This window comes from Leptidea sinapis, chromosome 5 (assembly GCF_905404315.1).
Source record: "Leptidea sinapis chromosome 5, ilLepSina1.1, whole genome shotgun sequence".
In the NCBI taxonomy this organism is placed as follows: Eukaryota; Metazoa; Arthropoda; class Insecta; order Lepidoptera; family Pieridae; genus Leptidea; species Leptidea sinapis.
In genome coordinates, this window is record NC_066269.1 from 9,687,403 (window position 1) to 9,713,051 (window position 25,649).

The 25,649-nt window shown below is 36.2% G+C and overlaps 1 protein-coding gene across 3 annotated transcripts; it reads right to left on the bottom strand.

Moving 5' to 3' along the window:
* Positions 1–682: 682 nt before the first annotated feature.
* LOC126964430 (uncharacterized) lies at positions 683–24,473 on the bottom strand. 3 transcript variants are annotated; one of them, XM_050807533.1, is made up of 5 exons: positions 24,444–24,473; positions 19,335–19,503; positions 17,490–17,659; positions 16,707–16,873; positions 683–2,102 (listed from the first exon to the last, which is right to left on the bottom strand). In XM_050807533.1, the coding sequence occupies exons 2-5, from the start codon at positions 19,501–19,503 to the stop codon at positions 1,901–1,903; spliced, it is 708 nt and encodes a 235-aa protein (XP_050663490.1). In that variant the 5' UTR covers positions 24,444–24,473; the 3' UTR covers positions 683–1,900. The 3 variants fall into 3 exon arrangements, with proteins under 3 accessions (XP_050663490.1, XP_050663489.1, XP_050663491.1); XM_050807532.1 differs by lacking the exon at positions 24,444–24,473 and adding an exon at positions 21,056–21,193; XM_050807534.1 differs by lacking the exon at positions 24,444–24,473 and adding an exon at positions 20,764–20,890.
* Between the last annotated feature and the right edge of the window lie 1,176 nt (positions 24,474–25,649).

A 25,649-nucleotide genomic window follows, 5' to 3' on the forward strand; every position in this document is an offset into this window, starting at 1 on the left:
TTTTTAAGTTTATTATTGCTAAGTAATAAATAGCTCTTTAAGCGGTCGTCTTTGTTGGATGTTTGCACCAAAGGATTGTTCCAACTTATCTTATTTTGAAGTATTTGCGGTATCAACTAACTCATCAAATAACGATTGTCTTCGTGAGGATTGGTACTCCTCGTTGTGAGCCTCATGGGCCAATATGTTCCTACGGGCATTGCCCAGCTCTGACTCTAGAATGCTACAGCGTTGTAAAGTGCTGTCAAATAAATTGCTGTCTTGGTCCATCTTATCTAACAGCTTCTGTAAGTAATCTCTTTGTTGTTCAATATCAGTCGATTTTTTATATATGTCAGCCATTTCTATTTTCAAAGTTTTATTCTGATCCAGAATTTTTAGAAATTCTTTTTCGCTCTCTTCTCTTTCTAGTTCGTCTAGCGCTTGTCCTAATTTGCTCTCCAGTTGTCGAGATGTAAGCTTCCTAGCGGTGATAGAAGACATCGTAGAATAATAACATCTTATTTAATGTTTTTATTATTATTCCCTTATATATTTACAAGTACAAGCCATCTATCAATAACTACATATCTAGGTATTTCTCTTTCAATACGAATTTGTGACAAATTGCACATGCCCTTACATAGTTTTGACCCTTATTTTGTTTTACTACAGTATTGGGTTAAGTAAATAAAACAATTAATAGGACAATAATATATTATATTAAACTGTAACAGGTTATACTTTGCAGAACACTACCTAAGAACATTTTGTAAACTAAACTCAACAAAGCCAAGGTCATATTATCCTCGTTGACGACCGAAATATGCATTATCGACTGTAATGCATATACACCGTCTGCGTCGTCTGTGTATTATATAATATCATTGTATATTATAGCTGTAATAACGTAATTTCTTATGTTAACAATGAAACATCTTTATTTATATAATATAAAACGTTATACATATAGACAAATCACGTCGTATAAAAACAAATCCGAAATAGTTACACACTTAAGCTTCGACAGCTTTGTCTATACATTGCCGTATTCACACCAGTTGATTAAAATATTCTTGGTTAATAAGCATCAATGTAAAACATTTGTTCAGTTAAGATTTTATTTGGATAGTTGACACACGACTAAGGAGAAAAGTGTGCTTACATTGTCTTTAAGTTTAAGCACACTTTTGCTGTTGGCCTATTATACTGCGAATGTTATATATGTTCTATAATTTAGAACCCGATTCGGACAGTGACAGTAGACTGCTTTTTTTTTTTTAAATATACGGTGAGCATTTTTCACAATTTTTTTTTTTAAATATAGAAACCAATATCTAGAAAACTCACACATTTAAAATAATGTTGAATTTCCTCACACTTTTAAAATAATATTGAATTTCCATACACAGAAAACAATTACTTATAATATAATTGGCTACAAATATTAAATCAGGATTATTGGTAATTCAATTTCATCCCGTTCAGGAGCTGATAGGGGTCACTATTTGCGATATTTTGAAACCCTCTTGCTTTATGTAAAACTGATCCATCACTTAATATGATTTTGCTTTTGTCAAAATAAGTATAAAATTCATCAAACATTCATAAAAAAAATATGAAAATATTTTTTTTCTGATATATAAAAAATATAGAAAACTGGTTACTTATCAATATTAGAACAAACAACTATCGATCCAAATTTAAAAATGTAATGTACCAACAACAATTTTATTTCACGAGATGTTTTGCCACAAATATGCCTTAAAACAATAAAAACACGTTATGACACTTGGCTTTAAGATTATTTTAAAACATTCAACTTATATACTCATGTGTAGACTTTTCTTCTATGAGGGTATTATAATAAATGCCAAGTACTTACTAATAAAATCAACAATTACACATCTTTATAATGTTTTTATTCTATCTCCATTGACATAAGCATTGAGCTCTTAGTATTTTCTTCAATCCCTGGAAATACGAATCCCTTTTCCGCCAATTCTTTGTACGTAATTTCGTAAATAACCTTGTACCCAAGTTTCTTAGCCACGGCTTGTGAAGCGCCAGCAGTAAATACTGTTACTGTTACTTTGAGACCCAAAGCCTTACAAATGGGCACCCTGAAACAAATACAATATGTTGAGTGGTGTGGTTTTTACAGGACGAGACAAATGCAGACTAAGTTAGGGGATTGACATGACATTTTTATTCAAGATTTTATATCATTTATTGAACGTTAAAAACTAAGTTTCATTCGAAAATTTATGTCTGACCTGAGAAAAACGAGCGCAAGAAACTCATCGGGCTTCTTTTTTTTAAATAATATTTCGTTTCAATATATTAAAGTGTCTGATGGCAGTCGCTCCATTCCAAATCTATGTTATCTTTAAGACAGTCATTTACGTTATAGTAAACTTAACCACATACCTAAACGTTTTTAAAATTTTTTGGAGTTTCGTAACTCATTGCTATCTATATTTTCTGGGATCATATTTTTTTACAATAGGAAAAGCATAGCCCAATAAAAAACTTACTCGACTTAACCAAGTAGTAGCCATAACATGCGCTAATATGTGTAGTTATACATAACATTATCAATAATATTTTAAAATGCAGAGCTGTCAAAACTATTCATTCAATTAGATACCACACCGAAAAAGATCTCGCAGAAGACCCAGGATCTTTTGAAGGAAGTGATCATATTGGAGTAGGAGCAGTGCAACAGTTTAATATATTATGGTAAAAAAATTGTTTGTTGCACTTCAATTATGGTAAATGTTTCATCAGTAATGAGTATTTGTGTATTTAATTCACGCAAGGCTTCTATCCCGTACCCTGTTTCTTCTGCAACTAAATGCATATGCTCCAACTAAATAACTCGTTTTAAATTAAGTCGGTTTTATTTAGATCTGCTTAACCCTAAGACCTAAGGCTACATAGCGTTGTGAAGCCTCACTTTGTCATACCTCCTCGACTCGAAAACACTCTACCCTATTTCCTACCTATTTGCCACAGCCTGTATTGGTAGACTTGGCGTCAATATATCGAACGAAGTTCAGTTACGTTGTCACGTGGAAGTTCTCTTCCGAATTGGTTTCTCAGGCGATATAGTATTTCAAGCAACCTCTTTTTGCGGACTACTGTATTCCCGAATCGATACGATCGATCAAGTTTAGAACATAATTCCATCTCAAAGGACGGCAATACATGTTTTGACCACTAGCATTGTGGATATCCATGCTCATCTGTTTGTTTCCTTACGTTTAACTAGTTGAGCCACTGGCTCATTTGCCACCTTTAATACAAATAAAACACGTCATTTGTTTTTATGAATTGGCGGCAAATCTAAAACTCTTGTTACACGTGAAAATGAACCTAACGCGAGAAATTTTAATCTGTCAATGATTTATGACTTTCGTTGTGGGCTTACTCCACAACAAAGCTATGATAGGCTGCGATTAGCATTTCTTAATGAAGCCCCATCTCGAGCCACTATTTACAATTGGTTTTACGAGTTTAAGCGTGGACGTAGCAATCTCAATGGTGATCCGCGTGAGGGACGTCCTTTAACAGCGATTACTGAAGATAAAATCAGTGATGTGCGACGCATGATAGAGGAAGATAAGAGAGTGAGCAACAGATACGGGCAAGCCTAGGCATTGGTATGAATCAAGTTCAAAAAATATTACACGAACATTTAGGCGTCAGGAAGCTTTGTACCAGATGGATTCCCCATACTTTCACCAACAACCAGAAACACCTTCGACTGGACTGGTGTCGCCAAATGTTAGATAAGTTCAACGGCGGTGACTCAAATGCTGTATTTGACATCTTCACGGGTGATGAAAGCTGGATATATACGTAGCACGTACCCGAAACCAAAAGACAACCAGCTCAGTAGGTGTTTCCTTTCGAGGAGCGGCCAACTAAGGTAAAGAAAGAAAGAACCCTAAGAAAAAAGATGATTGCCTCATTCTTTGATCGGAAAGATCATTTCGCGACAGTTGTGCTAGAAGATGGAAGGACAGTTACTGCAGACTGGTATGTCAATCGCTGTTTGCCTGTTGTCTTGGAAGAAATTCGACAGCAGCGCCCTCTAAACAGGATCCTCCTTCACCACGACAATGCTTCAGCGCACTTAGCAAAACGGACTATTGAATATTTGACTAGGGCAGGTGTCGAAATAATGAGTCATCCGCCATAGAGTCCTGACCTGGCGCCCTGCGACTTTTATTTATTCCCAAGACCTAAAGATAAAATTCGAGGTATTCGCTTTACGAGCCCTGAAGATGCGCTGAAAGCGTACGAAAATGCCATACAAGAGACCCCTAAAGAAGAAAGGGCCCACTGCTTGCCTCAATGCAACGATATGTAGAGAGGAGATTACTTCAAAAAACAATAAAAGTATTGGCAACTTTCTATATTAAGCCGTTTTTAATTTTCTTAACATATTCAGTGTTACCTAGGTACTGAATTTTTTACTCAACAGTATAATATAAAACATAAAACAGTCACAAATTCTTTTCTATAATTGAACTTTATGAAAATTAGTTTTCTGATATAATTTCAATTTGCTTCCTTATTATTGGCTTACTGCCGAGATCTATAATTTTCTTCACGGGCATCACATTTCTTTTTATATGATCAATAGGAATCGGGAAGCCAAAATCCATTTCGCAATAGTACAATTTGCTGATCAAATCGAATGGATTAGGATAACACGCTGCGTACAAGGAACCGTCCACAGAGTATAGTTTGACGTCAGTAGTATCTTGAAAAAGTACACCACTCACCAACATTCTTTCTATAACCTCACAAGAGCTGCCCCCAATTTCATTCCCAAATATGTCAAAATATCTCATATAAGACGGTTTCTTTAATGTATTTAACAAATCCAAAATTCCCATATTACTTATTTTATTTTTTGCGATATTCAGCTCCCGAAGTTTTGAGAATGGCATTCGTAACTTAAAGCTTTTGCCCAGGCGCCTTTAATAGTATTCCCCGTCAAATTTAACAACCTCAACTCGGGGTTTTCTGCTATTTATATATATATGTCGAAGAATTAGAATATAAAAGTAATATGGCCTGTATGATTATATTCTACTCTGTGTATTGGGCTGAACTGATGGCGAACGTCATCTTTCAAAGTGTGTTTGAAGTTGTCACTGTGTACGTCACTGTCAGTGACGTGATTGAAGTTAGTTATTATTGTCCATCAGTAGAGCGCTCATTGAGAAGTCGCAGTCGTCTTCAAGCGAGCGCCCGCGCCGGTTGTGCGCACTGATCGACTTAAAACAACATGGAGAATACCAACACCGTGACGCCCGATTTTAAATCAAAATAAATCTCCGAGAGCAGCGGTGTGATCGCCTTCGCAAACATTCGACTTGTTTTCTGGGACGTCTGCTACACGATACCAGGGTTTTTTGACGCCCGGGAACGCATTTACAACCATGCTGAAGTTGCGTGATTTTGAAGACGGGAAGGTTTTCACGTGAGGCCTTGAGCAGTATTCTCATGACACAGCGATGCTTATGTCGTGATGGACAGTGGACAGTGTCTGTGCAGTGGGAATGTGTGTTGGAGACGTAGTGTAATGGATCCTGGATAACTGTGTCACTGGCTAGTGGTGCCACTAACTGGCACCTGCATTTATAGCTGAGAAAAGGTGTGGAGCGTCGCCGTGAGCTGATATTTCCATGCACGGTTTTACTCACGTTTTATCAGTGTGGGTACCGATTAGTTTCGGACCATTCGGAGGTCTTTTATCAGAGTGAGTGTAGTGGGTTTGCGATAACGTCCCGTCTCATAATGCGGATTTGTGCCAGCTAACTACAATAAAGGAACTTTGATCATTGATCATACGGTCAGGATAAGTTCGTGCTCAGATGGTAAGTATGCCGTAGTTGACGGATGCTCTTCCAAGTGACGGAGGGTTCCCTAGAAATACGTAATTGATACTTTCATAGAATTCTGCTATTTAACAGCTACTAAGGACTTAACTACGCGATCCGCTAGCTAAGCGTTGCGAAATTTCGTTTACATATTTGGTACACACAAGCACATTATCTCTGACCAAGGAACTTATTTCACGGGTCAAGCGTTCCAAGGTGTTTGTACGGAGTGGTCCATTGAATTCCATGAAATAGCTAGTGGAGCCTGTCGGGGTACCGGACCTAACCATCTGAACGGATAATGCTGGTTAAAACCTATAATCTGTTCTAGTTGAGGTTTAACCTGCCTTATATTGCAAAATGTCTAGAAGTACTGGTAAGAGACCGATCCAGTTGCTAATTGGCTGTAATAGGAGTCCACCTAGATAAAACTCTTCGCGATAATCAGTATATCCAACACGAGCTTACAGTGATCCTACTCACTAGCAACTTCGTAAAGATTCGTATCTAAAATTATACGTCGCCTCTATCGGTCACCTGGAGAACTCATTTTGGTAGTATGAGTCATAACGTAAAGGACCTATCGAAATCTTATTGCAAGCGAATAATGTTCTGCAGCGGTTTTTAAAGAAAATTTGTACCATGAGCGTACTTATTATGCCAGATGCTCTCGAGAAATACTGTTTCAAAATAATATCGGGCAGAAGTTATTTAGCTTGGAATATGTTAACGGTGGAATCAAATGAAGACGAAAAGCGTCAGCAAGGAAGGTTCCAAGGTTTACTTGTTATCGACTGCAGTAAGTGAACGTACGATTCGATTGCTAGCTCATGGTAGAGCTAGAGGATTTAATAGAAATGAGACGAGAAACAAAACATAGGATGGACGAGCTAGTAAAAAGAGATACAGTACGATACGATGCCGATATGGCCTCAATTCATCCGTTGCGGTAGGCAACTTAATTTAGTACAAAGTTATCCTCGCATCAGTAATAAATATGGTTTTGTTTATTGATAATTTTGTAGCATTGGAGATTGAAAGCTTCTACGCTTTGTCATATTAGGATTGCAAGCCTGTCGCTTTGTCCAAGTTTACTTCTAAGAGCGCCACGCTTGTGGTGGCGTGTAGGATTGAAATCCTGTCGCTGTATCTAAGTTTACTTCTAAGAGCGCTACACCTATGGTGGGGTATAGAATTGAAAGCATGTCGCTTTGTCCAACTTTACTTCTAAGAGCGCTATACCTTTGGTGGGATGTAGGATTGAAAGCCTGTCGCTTTGTCCAAGTTTACTTCTAAGAGCGCTACACCTATGGTGGGGTGAAGGATTGAAAGCCTGTCGCTTTGTCCACGCTTACTTCTTTGAGCGCCACGCTTGTGGTGGTGGTGGATTAGAATTTTTAGTATAATCCCAGCGATGGGTTATGCTGAAAGCTTAGACGCTTTGCTAGATTCGGTTAAACAGATGATGCTGAAAGCTTCTACGCTTTGTCATATTAAAGTGGATTGAAAGCCTTATCGCTTTGTCCTGATGTCCTGCTGAAAGCCATCACGCTTTGCAGTAAGGTTGGGCTCATCTGTCTTTACCCAAGGTTGATGCTGAAAGCTATAACGCTTTGCAGCGTGTTTTAAGTGCTGCCTCTGAGCAATGCTGAAAGCCCCAACGCTTTGCTATACGCCAGAGCTGTGACGTGCTGAAAGCTTTTACGCTTTGCTTTGTGGGAGGTTGAAAGCTGTTTGTAAATGCTTTACTTGTGTGCTATGCGCTGTGGCGCCTAGGCTGGACTCGACGTTGATAAATCAACGCGAGAGCGGGTTGAATTGCAGAACGGCCGTGTCGGAAAATTAGAATATAAAAGTAATATGGCCTGTATGATTATATTCTACTCTGTGTATTGGGCTGAACTGATGGCGAACGTCATCTTTCAAAGTGTGTTTGAAGTTGTCACTGTGTACGTCACTGTCGGTGACGTGATTGAAGTTAGTTTTTATTATCCATCAGTAGAGCGCTCATTGAGAAGTCGCAGTCGTCTTCAAGCTAGCGCCCGCGCCGGTTGTGCGCACTGATCGACTTAAAACAACATGGAGGATACCAACACCGTGACGCCCGATTTTAAATCCAAATAAATCTCCGATATATATATATATATATATTTCGCTAATACTTCTATTCCATATTCTCCAATTCTATTATATCCCAAATCTAAATAAAGTAGAGTGTTATTATTTCTCAGTCCTCTAACGATATACCTATATCTTGACCAATCATTTCGTTCTTTTGTGAGCGGAGCTCAACTAGACTTTAGTTTTGTTTTAGTAAATTCTCTATATGGTGTGCCATCTATTTTGTTTCGTAAGAATATCGATTGAATAGTGGAATTACTCGGCTTATGTCTAGTACTGTTAGGGTATTGTTTGCTCCAGAATCGATTCTTAAAGCATCCATTAAGTGCGCAACACTTGTAAGCGTTTGATCAGCCTGGCCTAGATCACATACTTCAACACTTTTATTTCTTTTAAAAAATTGAGCCAAATAATCTCCTGCTTTATGATCTGCTTTATACCTGCTTTATGAGCATATCTGAAATCTCCATTTTGATAGATTCAAAATGGAGATTTCAGATATGTTATTATTTATGATATTTAAATAAGTTATACTAGATCGCCCCTTAACTAAGATTTGTTTAAGTAATTTAAAGAAGCCTATATCTGTGATTTCGTTGTAAGGTAAGCAATGATATTTAAAAGTATAGATAGGTTACCTAGACAACATTCGGTGTTTGTAAATGATACACAAATGCACACATGAATAATTTAACATTGCAATAGCACACTACATTACGATTACACATCAAAGAAGGATAGTAAATGCAATTATCACAAGTGAAAAAGAGATAAGTCTTATTTGCTAATTAAAAACACAGAATCATTCACCAGATATGATTTTTTACCGTACACAGTGATTTATCCCTAAAATACGATTAATTCATGAGTTCATGTAATAAAAGTTTTAAAGTGGTAAAACTAGGTAAATTAGGTGTTATTGATTTAAAAAAAAATAATATTGGTTATAATATATAGCCATAATGATGATATAAATTATTTGTACAGTAAATAATAAAAAACATACAGACATATGGAAACAAAACCGAAATGTATTAACAACAAGGGTTCCATTTTTACAATTGTACTAACGACGGCTCCCAAAAAGTTTTAAGTTTACAATTATTATTTCTTGTATATTATATTATTTATGAATGTATTTCTCTAGAGGGTTTATTACAATAAGGTAATGGGAGAAACAGAAAATGATCCATTGATTCTTCTGCAGTTAGCAAGGGATATACCTAAAGGGCAGTGTTACTGAAAAAACTCCTACGCAAGCAGATAGCACTTCCTGTCTTCGTCCGCTATCTACCCTAAAACTTGTTTTTGTAGTTTGATAGCTCAGCTATACGCACTTGCTTATTAAAAAATATTAAATTTCGTATTACATTCACTGCAACAAAGCCTTTTTTACATCATTTCCTAAATTGTCCTAAAATATACTACCTGGATCATCCCGCAGCAAACAGAGTAGTTGCGGTATATTCGGAGTATTATCGTATCGTTCCAAATGTGTCGTTGTCGATTTTGCGAGTAGACCTCCTGGTACGTTACATACATTCCAAGATTAAGTACTAATAAAATATCAAATAGCCTGCTATTAATAACCTCATTATATACCACCTTTATTATAAGACTTTGAAAGCCAGAACTTATAATCATCATAATATTATTTAAGAAAGACGCTCCCTAACTAACTAGAAAACTCAAGTTTCGCAATCAAGCGGTTACGAACGCTATGTATTCTGCCTACGATTTCACTTCTGGTTGATTAATCTATGACACATACTATTTGTCCTTGTCGCGCTGCAGTTGACATCATATTCTCTATCTTGCTCGAACCACCACGTTAATAATTCGAGATTTATTTGTTAATAAGAAATAAAATCGTGATAAAATACAAATACGAAGTTCTTTTATATAATTTCGTATGGTATGAAATACCTTCACTCTTATATATCTTGTTAACATAGTTTTTACATTTTCTTAAGACACAGGTTGGCATTTTAGATTATTATTGTCACGCCACGAAAACGTTCGGCTTAGTTCACTGCTATTAGCCGACTAAATGAAATTACGACAATTGTCTGAATTGGTCTGCAACATTTTGCGCGTGCTAGTGCGATATCTACCTCTTTATTGTATATAATATCATTGAAGGTAAGACAAGTTTGGTTATTCGTTTAGGGGAAAGTTTAACATATTGGCAAATCGCTCTTACATCACTATCAGTAATCCGTCTCTTGTATCTTTCATAAAGATCCTTGCCTTTAAGGATCAAATTTCTAGTGCTGTCGCTATTTCGTTCGGCAAATAAATTCAAATTTATCTTATTTAATTCAGGCCAATCTATCGGTTGCGGGCTTCCTGTTGTTTGTTGCAAAACCGCTTCTGTGTCACAAATTCATTTCTTTTTCGATAATTTTGTCTTCATTTTCATTATATTATATTAAATTTGTTTTCAGTATAACAACATTTCTTTATTATTAGTTATTACAAAATGATAGCTGTCAATCAGATTTGAGAAAATAGCAAGTAAAGTATAAAAATAGGTTGACTATATTTTGTATCACAGACCTACAATATTCTCGCGTATTTTATCTTTACCTTTAAATGAGCAATTCTTGTATATAAATATATATATGTCAATCTCGGAAACGGCTCCAACGATTTTCATGAAATTTAGTAAACAGGTAGTTTCTGGTGCGAGAAATCGATCTAGCTACTTCTACTTACAGGCAATCAGACATGCATGAAACATGACGATTGTTTGTCTATAAAAAATCAAACAAATATTTTACAACTACTTCTACACCTATAAGAAGAAAAATGTATAAGAACAAATTTAAATTAAATTAGTAAAAGTACACTTAAAGAACAAATTTAAATTAAATTATTATTTAAAAAATTACAAAGCCTACGCCTAAATTCATTTTCAGAATTATGGTTAATGTCTAATCCTTGAACCCTCAATCCTTGAAGATAGATAATTGTATGACCGCGAAAGCCTTACTAAAGTTGAATTGGCTCCAAGCCTCGTTCTGCAGGGTGGGATTTTAAACAATGCTTTACGAGGAGGTCGATGGGGAATATTGATGTCAAACAGACTCAATAGAGCAGGACACTGAATTTTACCGTTTATTATTTTGTACAAAAAAAACATATCTAAGTATAAATGGCGGGATTTTAATGATAGGGTTTGAAAATGACGCAGACGATCGTTATACGAGATCAAGTCTCGTACGTCAGTAAGTATTTTCTTTTAAAGCCTTTCAATCCTGTCACTGTGGATATCATAGTCAGGGCACCATACTTGGGAACAGTATTCCAACTTAGATCTCACAAAGCTATTAAAAAGGACTCTTATTGTGGATATTTTTCTAATATCTTTGGCGTTTCTCATTACAAATCCTAAAGACTTAGAGGCTGATGCAAGGATGTTGTCAACATGCTCAATAAAATTAAGTTTAGAATCAAGTGTTACTCCCAAATCGCGTATGCTATGGACTTTAGTGATTCTTTCATTTAGGATACTGTATTTACTACTTATTGGATTGATCTTGCGCGTGAATGATATATGAAAGCATTCAACAACATGCAGCTCAATGCAACCAGCATTGAGCTGCATGTTGTTGATTCTGCACCACTGCATTAAACGATCGATATCACTTTGTAGTAGCTGAGCATCTGCAGGGGTTCTAATCACTCGTAATAGTTTGAGATCATCGGCAAATGAATATACTTTTGAAAATTGAAATATATTACTTATGCTGTTAATAAAGACATTAAAAATAACGGCCCGAGCACTGATCCCCGAGGAACTCCAGATGTTGCAAGGTAAGGTTTTGAACTAAATCCATTAATAACAACAGTGTTGGGTCCCTTACAGAGATAAGTTTCACACCAGTTTAACAGGGTATCTGTTATCCCAAAATTCTTTAACTGAGTTAGTAGCAAGTTGTGGTTAACTTTATCAAAAGCCTTTGAAAAGTCTGTGTATATTGCATCTGCCCGCTGATTTTTGTCTAGTGCATTAATTACTTCATTGATGAAGCTAAATAAATTAGTATTCGTTGATTTACCTATAATAAAACCATGTTGATGAGAAGTAAAGTTGTTTTTAATAGCTGTAGTGATATGCTCATCTACTAGGCTTTCGAAAACTTTTGACGCTACGCTTAAAATTGAAATTGGTCGATAATTAGACACGGAGCTATTGGACCCTTTTTTAAATATAAGCACAACTTTTGCTTCTTTCCATTTGTCTGGAAAAGTACCGGTGCTCAAGGAGTAATTATAAATGATTGCTAGCGGAACCGAGAGAACTTCAGAACACCTATTGAAGGATATTGTCCAGACCGCTACCTTTGGAACAATCAATTTAGTTTTTTAGAGACGTCACTAGCAGTAAGATATATATTTCCAACATATGTCTTAGGTTCACTGTTAGTTAGGGTTATTCTATTATTTAAAGTTGAGCTATTGCCGTAGACTAGAATTAAGTTCTCTAGCTTTTATGCGGGCTTTGGCGTGCAATGTCTTAACTGCAAGTGGCAGATGTTCACCAATTTAAATGGTTTTTTTTTCACCGCTAATACCTAGATGGCTTGTGTTCAATTTGTTTTCGTTGCACTTCACTTTTCTATTGAAATTTAGAGCAGCGGCAAAAAATGAGTCACGAATCCTAGGGCTAGAAAACTTCACGAGGACGGTTCGTGGTCGAGAGGATTCCTTGTTAGTCTTAGCAATCCTTGAACATGCACTAAGTCTGTATTGGATAGATTAAAATTTATTGCGGTAGCAAGTTGATTAATTGTGGTTGGTATACTTTCAGTTTTGAATTCAGGGATGCAGTGAATTTCTATGTTTGCTGCACGGGATTGTGTTTCCATAGACACTAATCTAATTTCCAAAGCCCTCACTACTGTTGTCAGGTTTACGTTATCAGTTTGAAGCTGGTTTATTAACTTGCTTTTTTCAGACAGATCTGTAACAGTAGCTTCGTACTTCTGCTCGAGAAAATTCAAGGAAGCTGTGATGCAGGACACTTGATCAATAACTTGCTTAGTTTCAGACTAAAGTCTGGCTAAAGTTAGGCGTTCCAAAATATTTATTTTGAATGAATCCAGCACCGAGTTTAACTCTTCACGAATAATCCTACGTAAGGCTTCAGGACCTACGGCGGAGGTTGTGTTGGTTAATATGCTTTCTGAGGTAGTTTCATGTGGTAGCGGAGATCCCCTAACCGGTGTATTGGTATTATCTCTTTTGGGGCGGGCGCATGCTGGGCAGGACCATGTAGCCTTATACTGTTCACTCAGGTCAGTGAAGAGTATTTTTGTGTTAATACAAGCGTGGTGGTATTTCTTCTTGCAGATGTGACAAATTACGAATTCTATAGAGTTTAGTTACAACATTCAAATTTGGTTTCCATTAGCAGCATTATACAAATTTAAGAAAAAAAATTTACAAATACAAAGAAAAAAAAAATTATGGTGACTCGATCTTAGGATCCTTGAAGCGTATTCTTTGTAATAATACTGTGAGTAGATGGTATATTAAGAGTCACACACTGCGTAGAACTTCACAAAACTAGTTTCTTTAACTGAACTGACTATATTACAATTTTAAAACGTTTTTTATCGCAGAGCCGACGTGAACCGTGTCAGTCTTTTTTTGAAAAGGATGAAGAACATCTGTAGCAAGATAGAAATGGAAAGCGTATCTGTTGTTAATGTAACTGATTTTGATTGACAAGTGGTAAACAGTTAGCAATGCTGAAACTATTTCGTTTCGTATTTTGAATATTATATTAACTAAGTATAATATTGTCTATGTAAGTCTATGTACCTAATAAAATTTATTAATGTAGGCGTTATTTTGCGGAAATCCATATGGCACGGAACGCCAGAGGTCGTGGGTTCGAGTACCGCATCGTTCATAAAATTTTGTTTTCTAATTTTATTTGTAAACATATTAAATGTTTAAATACATGTAAGTAAATAATAAATTATCGCACATTGGCAGTGTTACCTTGAAGAATTCCAATCAATATTGAATTAAGAATTCTCTCCCATCGACACGATCAAGAATTTATAAGGAATGCAATAAGGCAAGAATTCTATACTTGCGGGAATGGGAAGGGAATTGGTATGAAGTCGTTCAAACGTCTTCAATGCCGTTTATTGTATTTTGTATACTTACGATTCTTTTGGGTGAATATTTATAATTTCTCCCTGAAGTATTAAATTTTGTACCGGTGCGCTTCGATTCACTTCAACAAATGCTTAAATATACATACAAAAGTTTCAAATCAAAATTTAATACTTTTTTAATTACAGTAAAAGTCCTTAATTTGCGGGGGTATATATCCCGTAAGTTTTTTTTTTTTGAAAATAAGGGACAAGACGAGCAGGACATTCAGCTGATGGTAATTGATACTACCTGCCCATTACAATGCAGTGTCGCTTAGGAAAAAAAAACCCCAAATATTCTGAATAGCACTACAACTGCGCTCGTCATCTTGAGACATAAGATGTTAAGTCTCATTTGCCCAGTAATTTCACTTTCAGACCGAAACACTGTAATGCTTACACATTACTGCTTCACGGCAGAAATAGGCGCCGTTGTGGTACCCATATCTAGCCGGCGTCCTGTGTAAAGGAGCCTCCCACTGGTAAAAAAAAGTAATTACAGTAATAGTTATTTATTCGTCGGGGGTAAAATGTACCGTAAGTATGCTGCGAATACAAAAACCGTGAATATTGAAAGGTAATTTATATTGGACTAGCAATGCCTCGCGGTTCACTCGCGTACATATTGATCTTGTGGTAGTGGAAAGTCTACTAAGTAGGACTATGCATTTAATTTTGATAACAAAAAAGTTTTATTTCTCTTAGTTTTCTTAGTCTTTAATTAAATCTTTTCAGATTATTAGATACACAATTACATTGATAATATATCGATGCCTCATCTATCCCCACCCCCGCAGCATCACCCCCTAGGCTGAGTTTCCGCAGCGCACGCGATGACAGATTTTTTATGACTAATTTTTTCACACCTTGGGTTATATTATTGCATTTTTTTGAAGTTATACTTCTTTAGGCGCATTATGAAAAAATTATGAGAGTGAAATTTTAAGATGCGCGCGCATCACTGTAACACAAAAGTAACGGATTGAAGTTGGTTACTAAAATTTTCTGATTTTCTGGTTTCTTCTTCCATTATTAGGACAGGCAAATTGTTCAAGCCCATACAGCCATATTCATTATTTAATAATTAATTGTCAAAGCCATCTTTGCAAGATTTTTACAAAATTGTTCTTTCTAAAAACGTAGAATACCACGAGGAATAAATCATTTTAATGATCTTTGCTTCGTTAAGCCCAAGAAGTATAACTTCTTGCGTGCATACATAAGTACACACACACTTTTTTTAATGTTATATATAGCCCCTGTCACTAATTGAAATGCAGCTTCCTAATGTTGAAAGAATTTTTAAAATCGGTCCAGTAGTTTTGGTGTGAAAACGTTACAAACATACATACAAAAACACAAATGTTTCCTCTTTATAATATTAGTTAAGATTTAGGTTATACGGGTTGCGTTCCTAGGTGCCTTTAAATAAATTTATTCTCATTAAGACCTATGTCACTTACATGAGAAATTAACATTTTATCAATTAAAGTAGGTACTTACAACAATGATTTTGGTAGGTACAGAATGCAATACAATGTAAGCATATAGATAAGATATAAAACAACCTACATATTATGTAATTGAAACGTTTCATAATTATTGAGAATATGCCTTTGAAGGCTCGCTTTAAAAGAAGTCAGTGTTTTGGCATATATTTGAACTCCTTCAAAAAGGTTATTGTCTGTTTTCCATAATTTTTCAAGTTCTTGTTTGGGAAATATACTGTCTCAGACTGTTTCCGAATTTATTGTATAGATAAGCAAATCGTATTATATTTATTATTATTTATCAAATTGCACCATACTATCATAGTATTTAGGCCTGTAACTAACAAAATATGGACCGCTGTTGCCTCAATAGAGAAAATTTATTTCTGGACCCCGTTGGAATGTGAATTCACCTCCCGTCCCCCTTTCACCCCCTCGCGCTCGTCCTGTTGCGTCAGTACGGCTTACAGTTTCATTGCCGGGGGCTGGTTGTTTCTGTGGTTCTGTGTCACTATATGGATACTATGGATAAATACTGCACATTCAGGGTATGTTCCGATACGCACTGCGAGCACTGCACAGTGCTGTCACTGTAGAAAAATTCGTTCCGTTATGGACTGCCAGTATACTGCCGCAGTACCCTAGGGAAAAATAATTGAATCGGCGCCATATTCTACTGTGAGCACTGGCGTTTTCGAGGTAAGGCACTCGCAGTACTTTGATCTCGTGATCAGTCAAAACCACTCGAGTGCCTAAAATATTTTTAATTTGACAGTACTCCATCAAAAGTTTTTTTTAAATGAACTAGACAACTTTAATACACTCATTTGAATGTTGCGTAAAAAAATGCGGCTGACAGTATCCGGGATCGCGTTCCGTTTTATATAGTTACCAGTATAACTAGCTATAAAGGAACGGCTTCACATTATACTAAATTGACGTCACACTGTACATTGGTCGCAGTGCATAACGGAACATACCCTTAGATATATTTACAATACCGGTCCGGAATAACAACATATATAGTTACTGCTACTTACCGAGCTAGCAGCATCTCTTTGCCAATAGCGCAGCCACGCCACTTAGGATCAACCACAAGTCCTAAGGCACTCAAATACTTATCGACTCCATACATCTTGAAAGGGTCCACTGCATTGCACACAAAGTCCACAGCTCCAAACAGCATGCCCCATACTTTGTCATCTGTCTATAAGATAACAACAATTGCTTTTCGTTTGAAAATACTTGCGTGACCAGACTGTACAATACACTTCAGTATCTGCCCCATCCCGAAATTGCTGTATCTAATCCAGCAGCTACCAGATTCTATTTCATTATCGATCCAGACCATTTTTGATATACCTATTATTATATTTGATCACCTTTACCTTTTTATTTTCAAGTCACTGGTAAGTTTTTTAATGAAATAAAAGGACGAGACAAGCAGTGTGTTCTGCTGATGGTAATTGATATGCCCTGCCCATTCTAATGCAGTGCCACTCAGTATTCTTGAAAAAGCCAAAAATACTGAGCGGCACTTCAATTGCCTCTCGTCACCTTGAGACATAGGATGTTCGGTCTCATTTGCCCAGTAATTTCACTAGCTACAACGCCCTTCAGATCGAAACACAATAATACTTACACATTTCTGCAGAAAAAGGCGTCGTTGTAGTATTCATCATTTAGCCGGCATCCTGTGCAAAGAAACCTGCCACTGGTAAAACTGTTATTTCAGTTGGCAGAATTGTGATTTTTTTGTGAATTGCTAAATTACATATTTTAATTTTAAAGCGTATAGCTGACTGAACATCAACGTGTCATACCTGGAACGGCTCTCGTTTGTCATTCTTATCAGCAACTGTCAAAACATTGACACTAATAATTTCCTTTGGATTCTCAACATCTTCAACACAAACAATGGACATTCGTTCCTTGATGGTATTGCGCCATACTTGTTCCAAGCTGGCTTTGGCGACGGGATGGTTTTGAACACCTGGGAAATCAAAATTCACTGACATTATTTTAAGAACTACCCGCAACTTAACCACGTAGATTAATTACGTCGTATTATTTCAATTAAAGTAACTTTTTACACGCTTTTTATTAACTTCACCTGTATGTATGTTTGTTTGTAACCGACTCATTTGGGCGCGATTTTGACCCACTATAAACGTCCAAATGTTTTGAGTTTTCTTTAGTGTTAATTCCGCCAATTTTTGTCTTTTAAATAATTCGACACGTGTTTCACCTCTACATGAGGCATCCTCAGGACATGTTGACCCGCCAAAATCTGGCACGAGACTCAAGGTTTCCGCAAAGTAACGCCTACTTCAATAAATTTTCCACTTTAACGGCCAGATTTCGTTCATACATCGTAGATTAATAGAGGACCGATTACAATATTAATTTGCTAAAATTATTCAATTTTTCAATTTTATAAAATAATATTATTGTTAATTTATATAATTTTTTCATGTATCAGCAATAAGGCAGGAATTGATGTTAATTTTAAATTTCAACCATTATCTTTTCAAACAAAGCGTGTTTTTTAGGTTTTTCAAACTATTTTTATTACTTGTTCTCTCTGAGAGTATGAGAATGAAACAAAAACTACTGCCCGCTTACATTATCTCTAGACGACGCGACGTATCGACGTCACATTAGTCGCTACGCGTTACGGTGTGCAAAACAAGCATCACTAAATAATATTAGATTATTTTTATTAACTAGCTGACCTGGCAGTCGTTTTTCTGCAATATAAATTATATATGTAAACCTTCTTTGAGCTTCAACGAATCTATTACAAAAGATTTCATTGAGATCAGTCAAATAGTTTAGGAGTTATTAGGGAACATACAAACATACATTCTCTTTTATATATATAGACTAGTGGACCCGACAGACGTTGTCCTGTACACACGTCTTAAATTTGAAAAATCGGGCTAGCCGTTAGGAGTTCTTTAACATACACATGAGCAGGAGGATTATATAATATGGACGGAATTGAGAATCTAAACCAATCTCAAATTCACTGAAACAAACAAAAAAATCATCAAAATCGGTCCAGCCGTTTAGGAGGTAGTTTAATTGTGAATCTAAACCATTCTCGAATCCACCTGAAGACACACACCAATCTCAAATTCAGTGGAACACACAAAAATATCATCAAAATCGGTCGAACCGTTTAGGAGGTAGTTCAATTATCAATCTAAACCATCCTCGAATCCACCTGAAGACACACAGAAAGTTTCATCAAAATCAGTCCAGCCGTCTAGGAGGAGTTCAGTGACATACACACGCACACAAGAAATATATATAATAAGATAAATATACTACGATTTCTGTATTATTGATTGATGTAAACACTATGTAATAAGAGGCGGCACTGCCTCAGTAAAAATTGAAATTTAGTTTAGTGTCAAACGTGCGTTCAATTGATATAATTTTGAAATAGTAGTAATTGTAATTACAATTGCTATTGATACTGTAGTATCGCGATTAGCCACGAAGTATAATCCGGCTAAGTTTGTTAGCAAACAGTGGCTTAAAACGTAGGCTTTCGGAACTCCGATCTCCTCTTTTTATAAGATTATAGCCGTCATCTGTCAATAACTGCACGTTTCATACAATCGGGTGAATCGCTTTATTTGAAAATATGTGAAGGTTACCAATATATTTGCAAGGTGGCTCGTCAGTCATGAAGTACTTCACGAGGAGCTGAACAGCCGGCTCCACCTGGTCGTCCGTTAAGTCCTGGATCCTCACCATGGTTCCTTTTGCTGGGAATCGATGCCATACTTTCGGGAATGGTAAAGAATCGGGTCGTTGGAACACCATCTATTAAATAAATAGATTAATCAAAAGTTTAAATATTAAGTAAAATAATACACATTTGTTAATAGTAAAAAGGGTATTAATAGTAAAAAGAGGTGAGCTCACTGATTTTTATTTACCTATTTAATTACGAATATTTACGATGTGTCGATCGATAGTAGGTAATATTTTTAAAACAAGGCGGGCACGTTCCGACCCGGTATTTTATTTTAATGGGCCGGAACCGGGTCACAACCGGGCAAATGGGAAACGTCGTACTATAGTATTGTAGACCTTTTTTATGGAAAGGGAGGACAAACGAGCGCACGAGTCACCTAGTGTTAAGTGATCAACGCCGCCCACATTCTCTTGCAACACCAGATGAAACACAGGAGCTTTGTCGGACTTTAAGGAAGGTGCACGGGTTTTTTTCGAAGGTACCCATGTCGTATCGTTCTGGAAACACCGCACAAGGAAGCTCATTCCACAGCGTTGTAGTAGGTGTGGAGTAATGTATGTGGTAGGTGTCCAACTTTTCATTGATATGCAGAAGAAACAGTGTAGGAGATAGCACACAGCCCTGAGGCACTCCAGCGTTCACGCGCTTCGGGTTCGAGCAATAACCATCGACAACAACCTGTATGCTGCGCCAGTGAGGAAGCTGGAGGTCCACTTGCATAAACTCTCGGGAACCCCAAATGAACGAAATACACGATCAAAGGCCTTCGCTATATCCAAGCTAACTGCCAGGCTTTCCCCCTTGCTTTTGATGGCCGTCGCCCATCTATATGTTAGGTATACCAAAAGATAGCCTGCATACCGACCATGAAGAAAGTCGTACTGTCGGTCTTTAATCAATTGGTGACCCTCTAGATATGCCAAGAGCTGGTGGTTAATTATGTTCTCCATGATTTTGGAGCAGGCAGCTAATAGCTATAGGCCTATAGTTTGCCGGATCCGAACTGCCTCCTTTTTTGGATCGGATGGACAATGATCTAGAGTTTATTACACTCTTGTTGAACATGATTTTTCAAGGGTTGAGTTAACAAGACTTCTTCGGACACAACAGAAGGGTTGAGGGCCAAATTGAGTTCTTTTAGTACCAATTCTTGCAAGTTTGTCAATGCATTAATTTCCTTCGATCTCTGCTTGACCTAGAACTCATCCAAGTGTAACTGTTTTTTTCTCTCTACAAGTCTTAAAATAGTAGGTAACTTTAAGTATTGTAGGTACTTATGTTAAAAACATAATTTAAAACTTAAATTTAAGAATTTGTTCACATACTTATACGACAGTGTAAACTTGAGTTGATAGAGGTTTTCGTGGTGGGAAGAAGAAACAGCCGCCCATGGTCAAGATATGCGTTAAGATGGGAGCTCTGGTAGGTCCCTAAGTCGTTTTGGTTTGGGAATTGCAGCCGGTAATTGATTCCACAAAGTGGCTGTGCTAGGCAAAATGTTTCTCGGAAAAGACGCGCTTTTTTAACTGATATTTTAATAGATTCTATTTGAAAACAGAATCAAAATGGATTTGTCGATGTGCGGTATTGTTTAAAATGTATTAATATTGTACTTACTTCGTATTTATATGTAATATTTTGAAGACCTTAACACTTACTTATGCTTCGTATCGTACTGTGATAGTTTTTGACAACGTTATAAAAACTTTAATTAATATATTCATAGTGTGTTAAACAGTTTTAGTTAATTTTAATTTATTTGTACATAGCCTAGTTTATTTTGTAATTGGTTTTAAATTTCAATTTGTATGATACTTCCATATAGTGATAGTTTTGTAACAGCAATATGACTAAGAGTATTTTTTTAAAGTGAAACTTTTATTATCGTTGTATTACAAGAATTTTAATAGGGGTGAAGTTGTATCATTAATATTAAGTACTGCTTTGAAGTCTGTTTGGCCGTGCGGTCTTAGGCACCAGATTTAAGCTCAGGTTCCAGAGAGGGTGAGTAGATTCGAACCTGACAAAGGCTTTTTTTATTACATTTCTTTTTGTTTTATGAATATGTAAAGCATAATATATAAACTTGATTTTTTTTTATGATTTTGTGAAAAAATGTTTGAATTGCATCCCGGTTTAAGAAAACCACACAATTGCTTTTTTCCTCGTCTTCACACCGAGGGGTTTTTTCTACATCCTGTATTTAATATTAGTGATTTATAAATTTGATTTATCAATTTAAATTGTCAGCCTCTCGACATTCTCGATAGTTTAGATAACGAAAGGGGGATCAAACCCACTATAAAGGGGACTTATTCTTGTTGTCATTGCGTAAACAGAAAATTATTCTTTTCCAGCGGGAGGCTCCTTTGCACAGGGTGCCGGCTAGATTATGGGAACCACAACGGCGCCTATTTCTGCCGTGAAGCAGTTATATGTAAACATTATTGTGTTTCGGTCTGAAGGGCGCCGTAGCTAGTGAAATTACTGGGCAAACGAGCCTTAACGTGACGAGCGCAGTTGTAGTACCGCTCAGAATATTTGGGTTTTTCAAGAATCCTGAGCGGTACTGCATTGTAATGGACAGGGCGTATCAGTTACCATCAGCTGTACGTCCTGCTCGTCTCGTCCCTTATTTTCATAAAAAAAATTGGCAATTGTCACTGTATTCATTATTTGGTATCTGTTGTATTGCTCTACATTAAAATATTCAAATATAAAATGTTATGAAATGAAATGTTTTAAAGAAATGTTATTTTTACTTTAAAGTTAACCTTGATTCAAGTACCTGCTCATGCATGTTGGATAACGGTACTTTTTGTAGCATTTTTTTTCAGTTTTCACTTTTCAAGTAAGTACTTTATATTGAAATTGATTAAGGATTATAAACATACAAGCATACTCTACAAGTTACACTCAATAGTACCTAATAAGGAGGACAATAACATTACAATATAAAGAAATAGAATTTATATACAGGATGGTGCGTTATTGGCGACATAAAATTAACACACATAGCTGTCTAAACTTAATCAAAAAAAAAACGGGTGCCAGCAGAAATGAGAGCTTGAACATTAACGTTGTGCATTTTTTAATATTTTGGAATGGTAAGGGAATAATTTCGCACGAATTGCTTCATTTATCAGTATAAATGTTCTAGTATTTATGTGGTGAAATACAATATTAATTCATTGCGCTATCGTACACAAAATGACAATTTATATTACATAAAAAATTTGACACTTCAGAACTATTACAATTATTTCACATTAAAAAGTATATCTCTGAGAAATATCAACTTTCATCCATAATTTCGACGACTGTCTTACGAATTTTCGATCGGATCACGTGTCCTGACGCGAGTTTAACATTTTGTACCCAAGAAAAGTGCTCAACGCCGCAAAAAATGTATTCACTTCAATAATTCTAAAATTTAAAGTAAATAATTGAATTTTTCAAGCATGTAAATTATATATTTAGGAATCAAAATTTAAATAATTGTCTTATGCGTGGTCGCGACGACACGAAGTAGATTCTTACAGGTTGTTCCGAAATGATATTACAGAAAATTTATTTATTTAGGTGAATTATGTATTTTATTTTTGAATATTTTTTGTATGATTATGTTTAAGTAGTTCGACCCATGTGTTTATTTAATGTCGCGATTTTAGCGCCACGCTATTAAGCAAGGGTATATACCCTTTCCCCGTTTCATAGCAATTGAAATAATTCTAGGATGTGCGAGGTTCCTTTGCACAGGATGTCGGCTAGATTATGGGTAGCACAACGGCGCCTATTTCTGACGTGAAGCAGTAATGTGTAAGCATTATTGTGTTTCGGTCTGAAGGGGCGCCCAGTGAAATTACTGGGAAAATGAGACTTGACAACTTATGTCTCAAGGTGACGAGCGCAGTTGTAGTGCCGATCAGAATTTTTGGGTTTGAGTGGCACTGTATTGTATTGGGCAGGGTGTATCAATTACCAACAGCTGAACGTCCTGCTCGTCTCGTCCCTAATTTCATTAAAAAAATTGTATGATCGATGGTATTATTTTCGTTCTCTTAAAGTTTGATTGGTATATTCGAGTTATCGCACGTTAAGTAATTCACCTTATATAGTTTATACGTCTTGATAGAGCCTCTTGCTGCTAGACAACCGATGAAAACAGGCCAGGTTTATTACTTTAGTGTGCGTGACAAGCACTTACACTTGCGATTTGTATGACACTTTGTGTTAGGGTGCGTGAATTGCACAAAATAGAGGTTACCCTCAATTTTTTTCGACGTTTTCATAGCACAGACTGTCTAGACGTATAAATGATCTAATTTTTGGTATTTTTTTAAATACCAATAGGTACATTGTACCTTAGATCATGAAAAAAACATGCCTAGAAATGCTTAGTCCTTCCTTTCTTAATTTCACATTGTTTCGACTTAGCTTTACAATCCCATCTCCAAAAGCCTCACTGTAAGCATTTTGATAGAAAAGAAACCTCATGTTTTGCAAGAAATTTCTTGCCTCGCACAGTCACTTTGTGGAATCAATTACCGGCTGCTGTTTCCCCGAACCGATATGACTTAGGGACTTTTAGGAAAAGAGCATACTCCCTACCTTTAAGGCCGGCAACGTATCTCTTCACACCTGTTGTTACGGATGCCAATGGGCGGTTCTTCACCACTCCCCACCGCGTGAGCCTCTTGCCCGTTTGCCCACTCTTATATAAAAAAAATCCCCACCCTCACCGCTGTCATAATATTCTTTTGCACCACCGGATCTATTTTGAGGGTACCAATGTCATATCGTCCTGGAAGCACCACGCAAGAAGTCCAGTTCACGGTTAAACGAAAAGAAAGTCCCTTTAAAATCGCACTGCATTACTTAGGATATTAAAATTGATTTTGTCTCGAATGATTATAGAAAGAATCTCAGTAAAGTACATTCTATTAATTTATGCCATATAATAGAAAGAGAAATTCCTAAGTTAAAGTTTCCGGAAAACGCTTACCTTAATGCTTGTTGATTTCGTCTGAAGCCTGTTTTCCGACTGGCTCCTTTCAGGCGGCCTATCTTACAGGGTAGATTAGGGCTATGATACACTGAGAGAAAATCCTGTATTTTATTATTTCATTAACAGTGCGGTTGTCAAGGAACTTTCTTATACATACAACCATACTTGTTTAACAAAGTGTTTTTCGGATCTATTCATACCTATAAAGGTTTACAGTCAGACCAGGTATGAAGGTGAAGATATATTTTGATATTAAATCACCACCTAATGCTCCATTTCTTTCTAAAATTTCATTCTACAAACAGCAAATTTTCATGAGTGAAATGAATCTGATATTTCAAAATAAGTTTATACAGTATTCAATTTGTAAGATACAAATTACTCAAGGTCTGTTACAGGATAGGTTAGGCGATACGCTGACTGTTGATGCCATTTGCTATTTGTAATTACATAATTTTAATTTGTTTTATAGGTTATAATTTAAGATTTATTTTATTGATTTTGTCATAACAGTACAATGTGTTACGTTTGTATGAAAAATAAAAATATATATTATTCCATATGCACGTTGCATATACTAGAAAATTCTAATGATATCATTTTCATTTGATTTTTCTTAGTGTAAATTAGTTACCTGTGGGAGGTTTCTCTGCACAGAATGCTGGCTAGATTATGGGTACCACAACGGGGCCTATTTTTGTCGCGAAGCAATAATGTGTAAGCATTACTGTGTACTTATCATCTTATGTCTCAAGGTGACGAGCGGAGTTGTAGTGCTGCTCAGAATTTTTGTTTATCAAGAATCCTGAGCGGCACTGCGTATCAGTTACCATCAGAAAGTCCTACTCGTCTCGTCCCTTATTGTAATAAAAGACTTAAAGTTAACTAACTATTTTAGTTTTTGACAAACGTGAGAACGATATGGTAAAGCAGCATTATTACAAACATTATTTTTATCATATTGGAGCTAGCACCGATATTTCACAGGATGAATTCGTATGTTAATAGTAGATTTAGGTACGAACGAGTATAATTGCGGATGAATTTCAACGAACGAGTATAATCATCAACTTAAAAATTAAAAAGTGGGAGATAGAGCAATTAAAATTCTAGTACGGATAGTAGACGGACTTTCTAAGTAGGCACGCATGCTTTTTATTAGGAGCGTATTATGTTATTATTTCATTGTATTTTTTTTTATTA

Bases quoted from the DNA above. Each gene is read 5' to 3' on its own strand.
- LOC126964430 (XM_050807533.1), bottom strand. From the start codon at position 19,503: ATGGTGTTCCAACGACCCGATTCTTTACCATTCCCGAAAGTATGGCAT. The intron at 17,660-19,334 runs GTAACCTTCACA...TTGATTTCCCAG, and splicing joins GCCACCTTGCAAATATATTG to GTGTTCAAAACCATCCCGTC. The intron at 2,103-16,706 runs GTAAGTAGCAGT...TATTTGTTTCAG, and splicing joins AAAGAGATGCTGCTAGCTCG to GGTGCCCATTTGTAAGGCTT.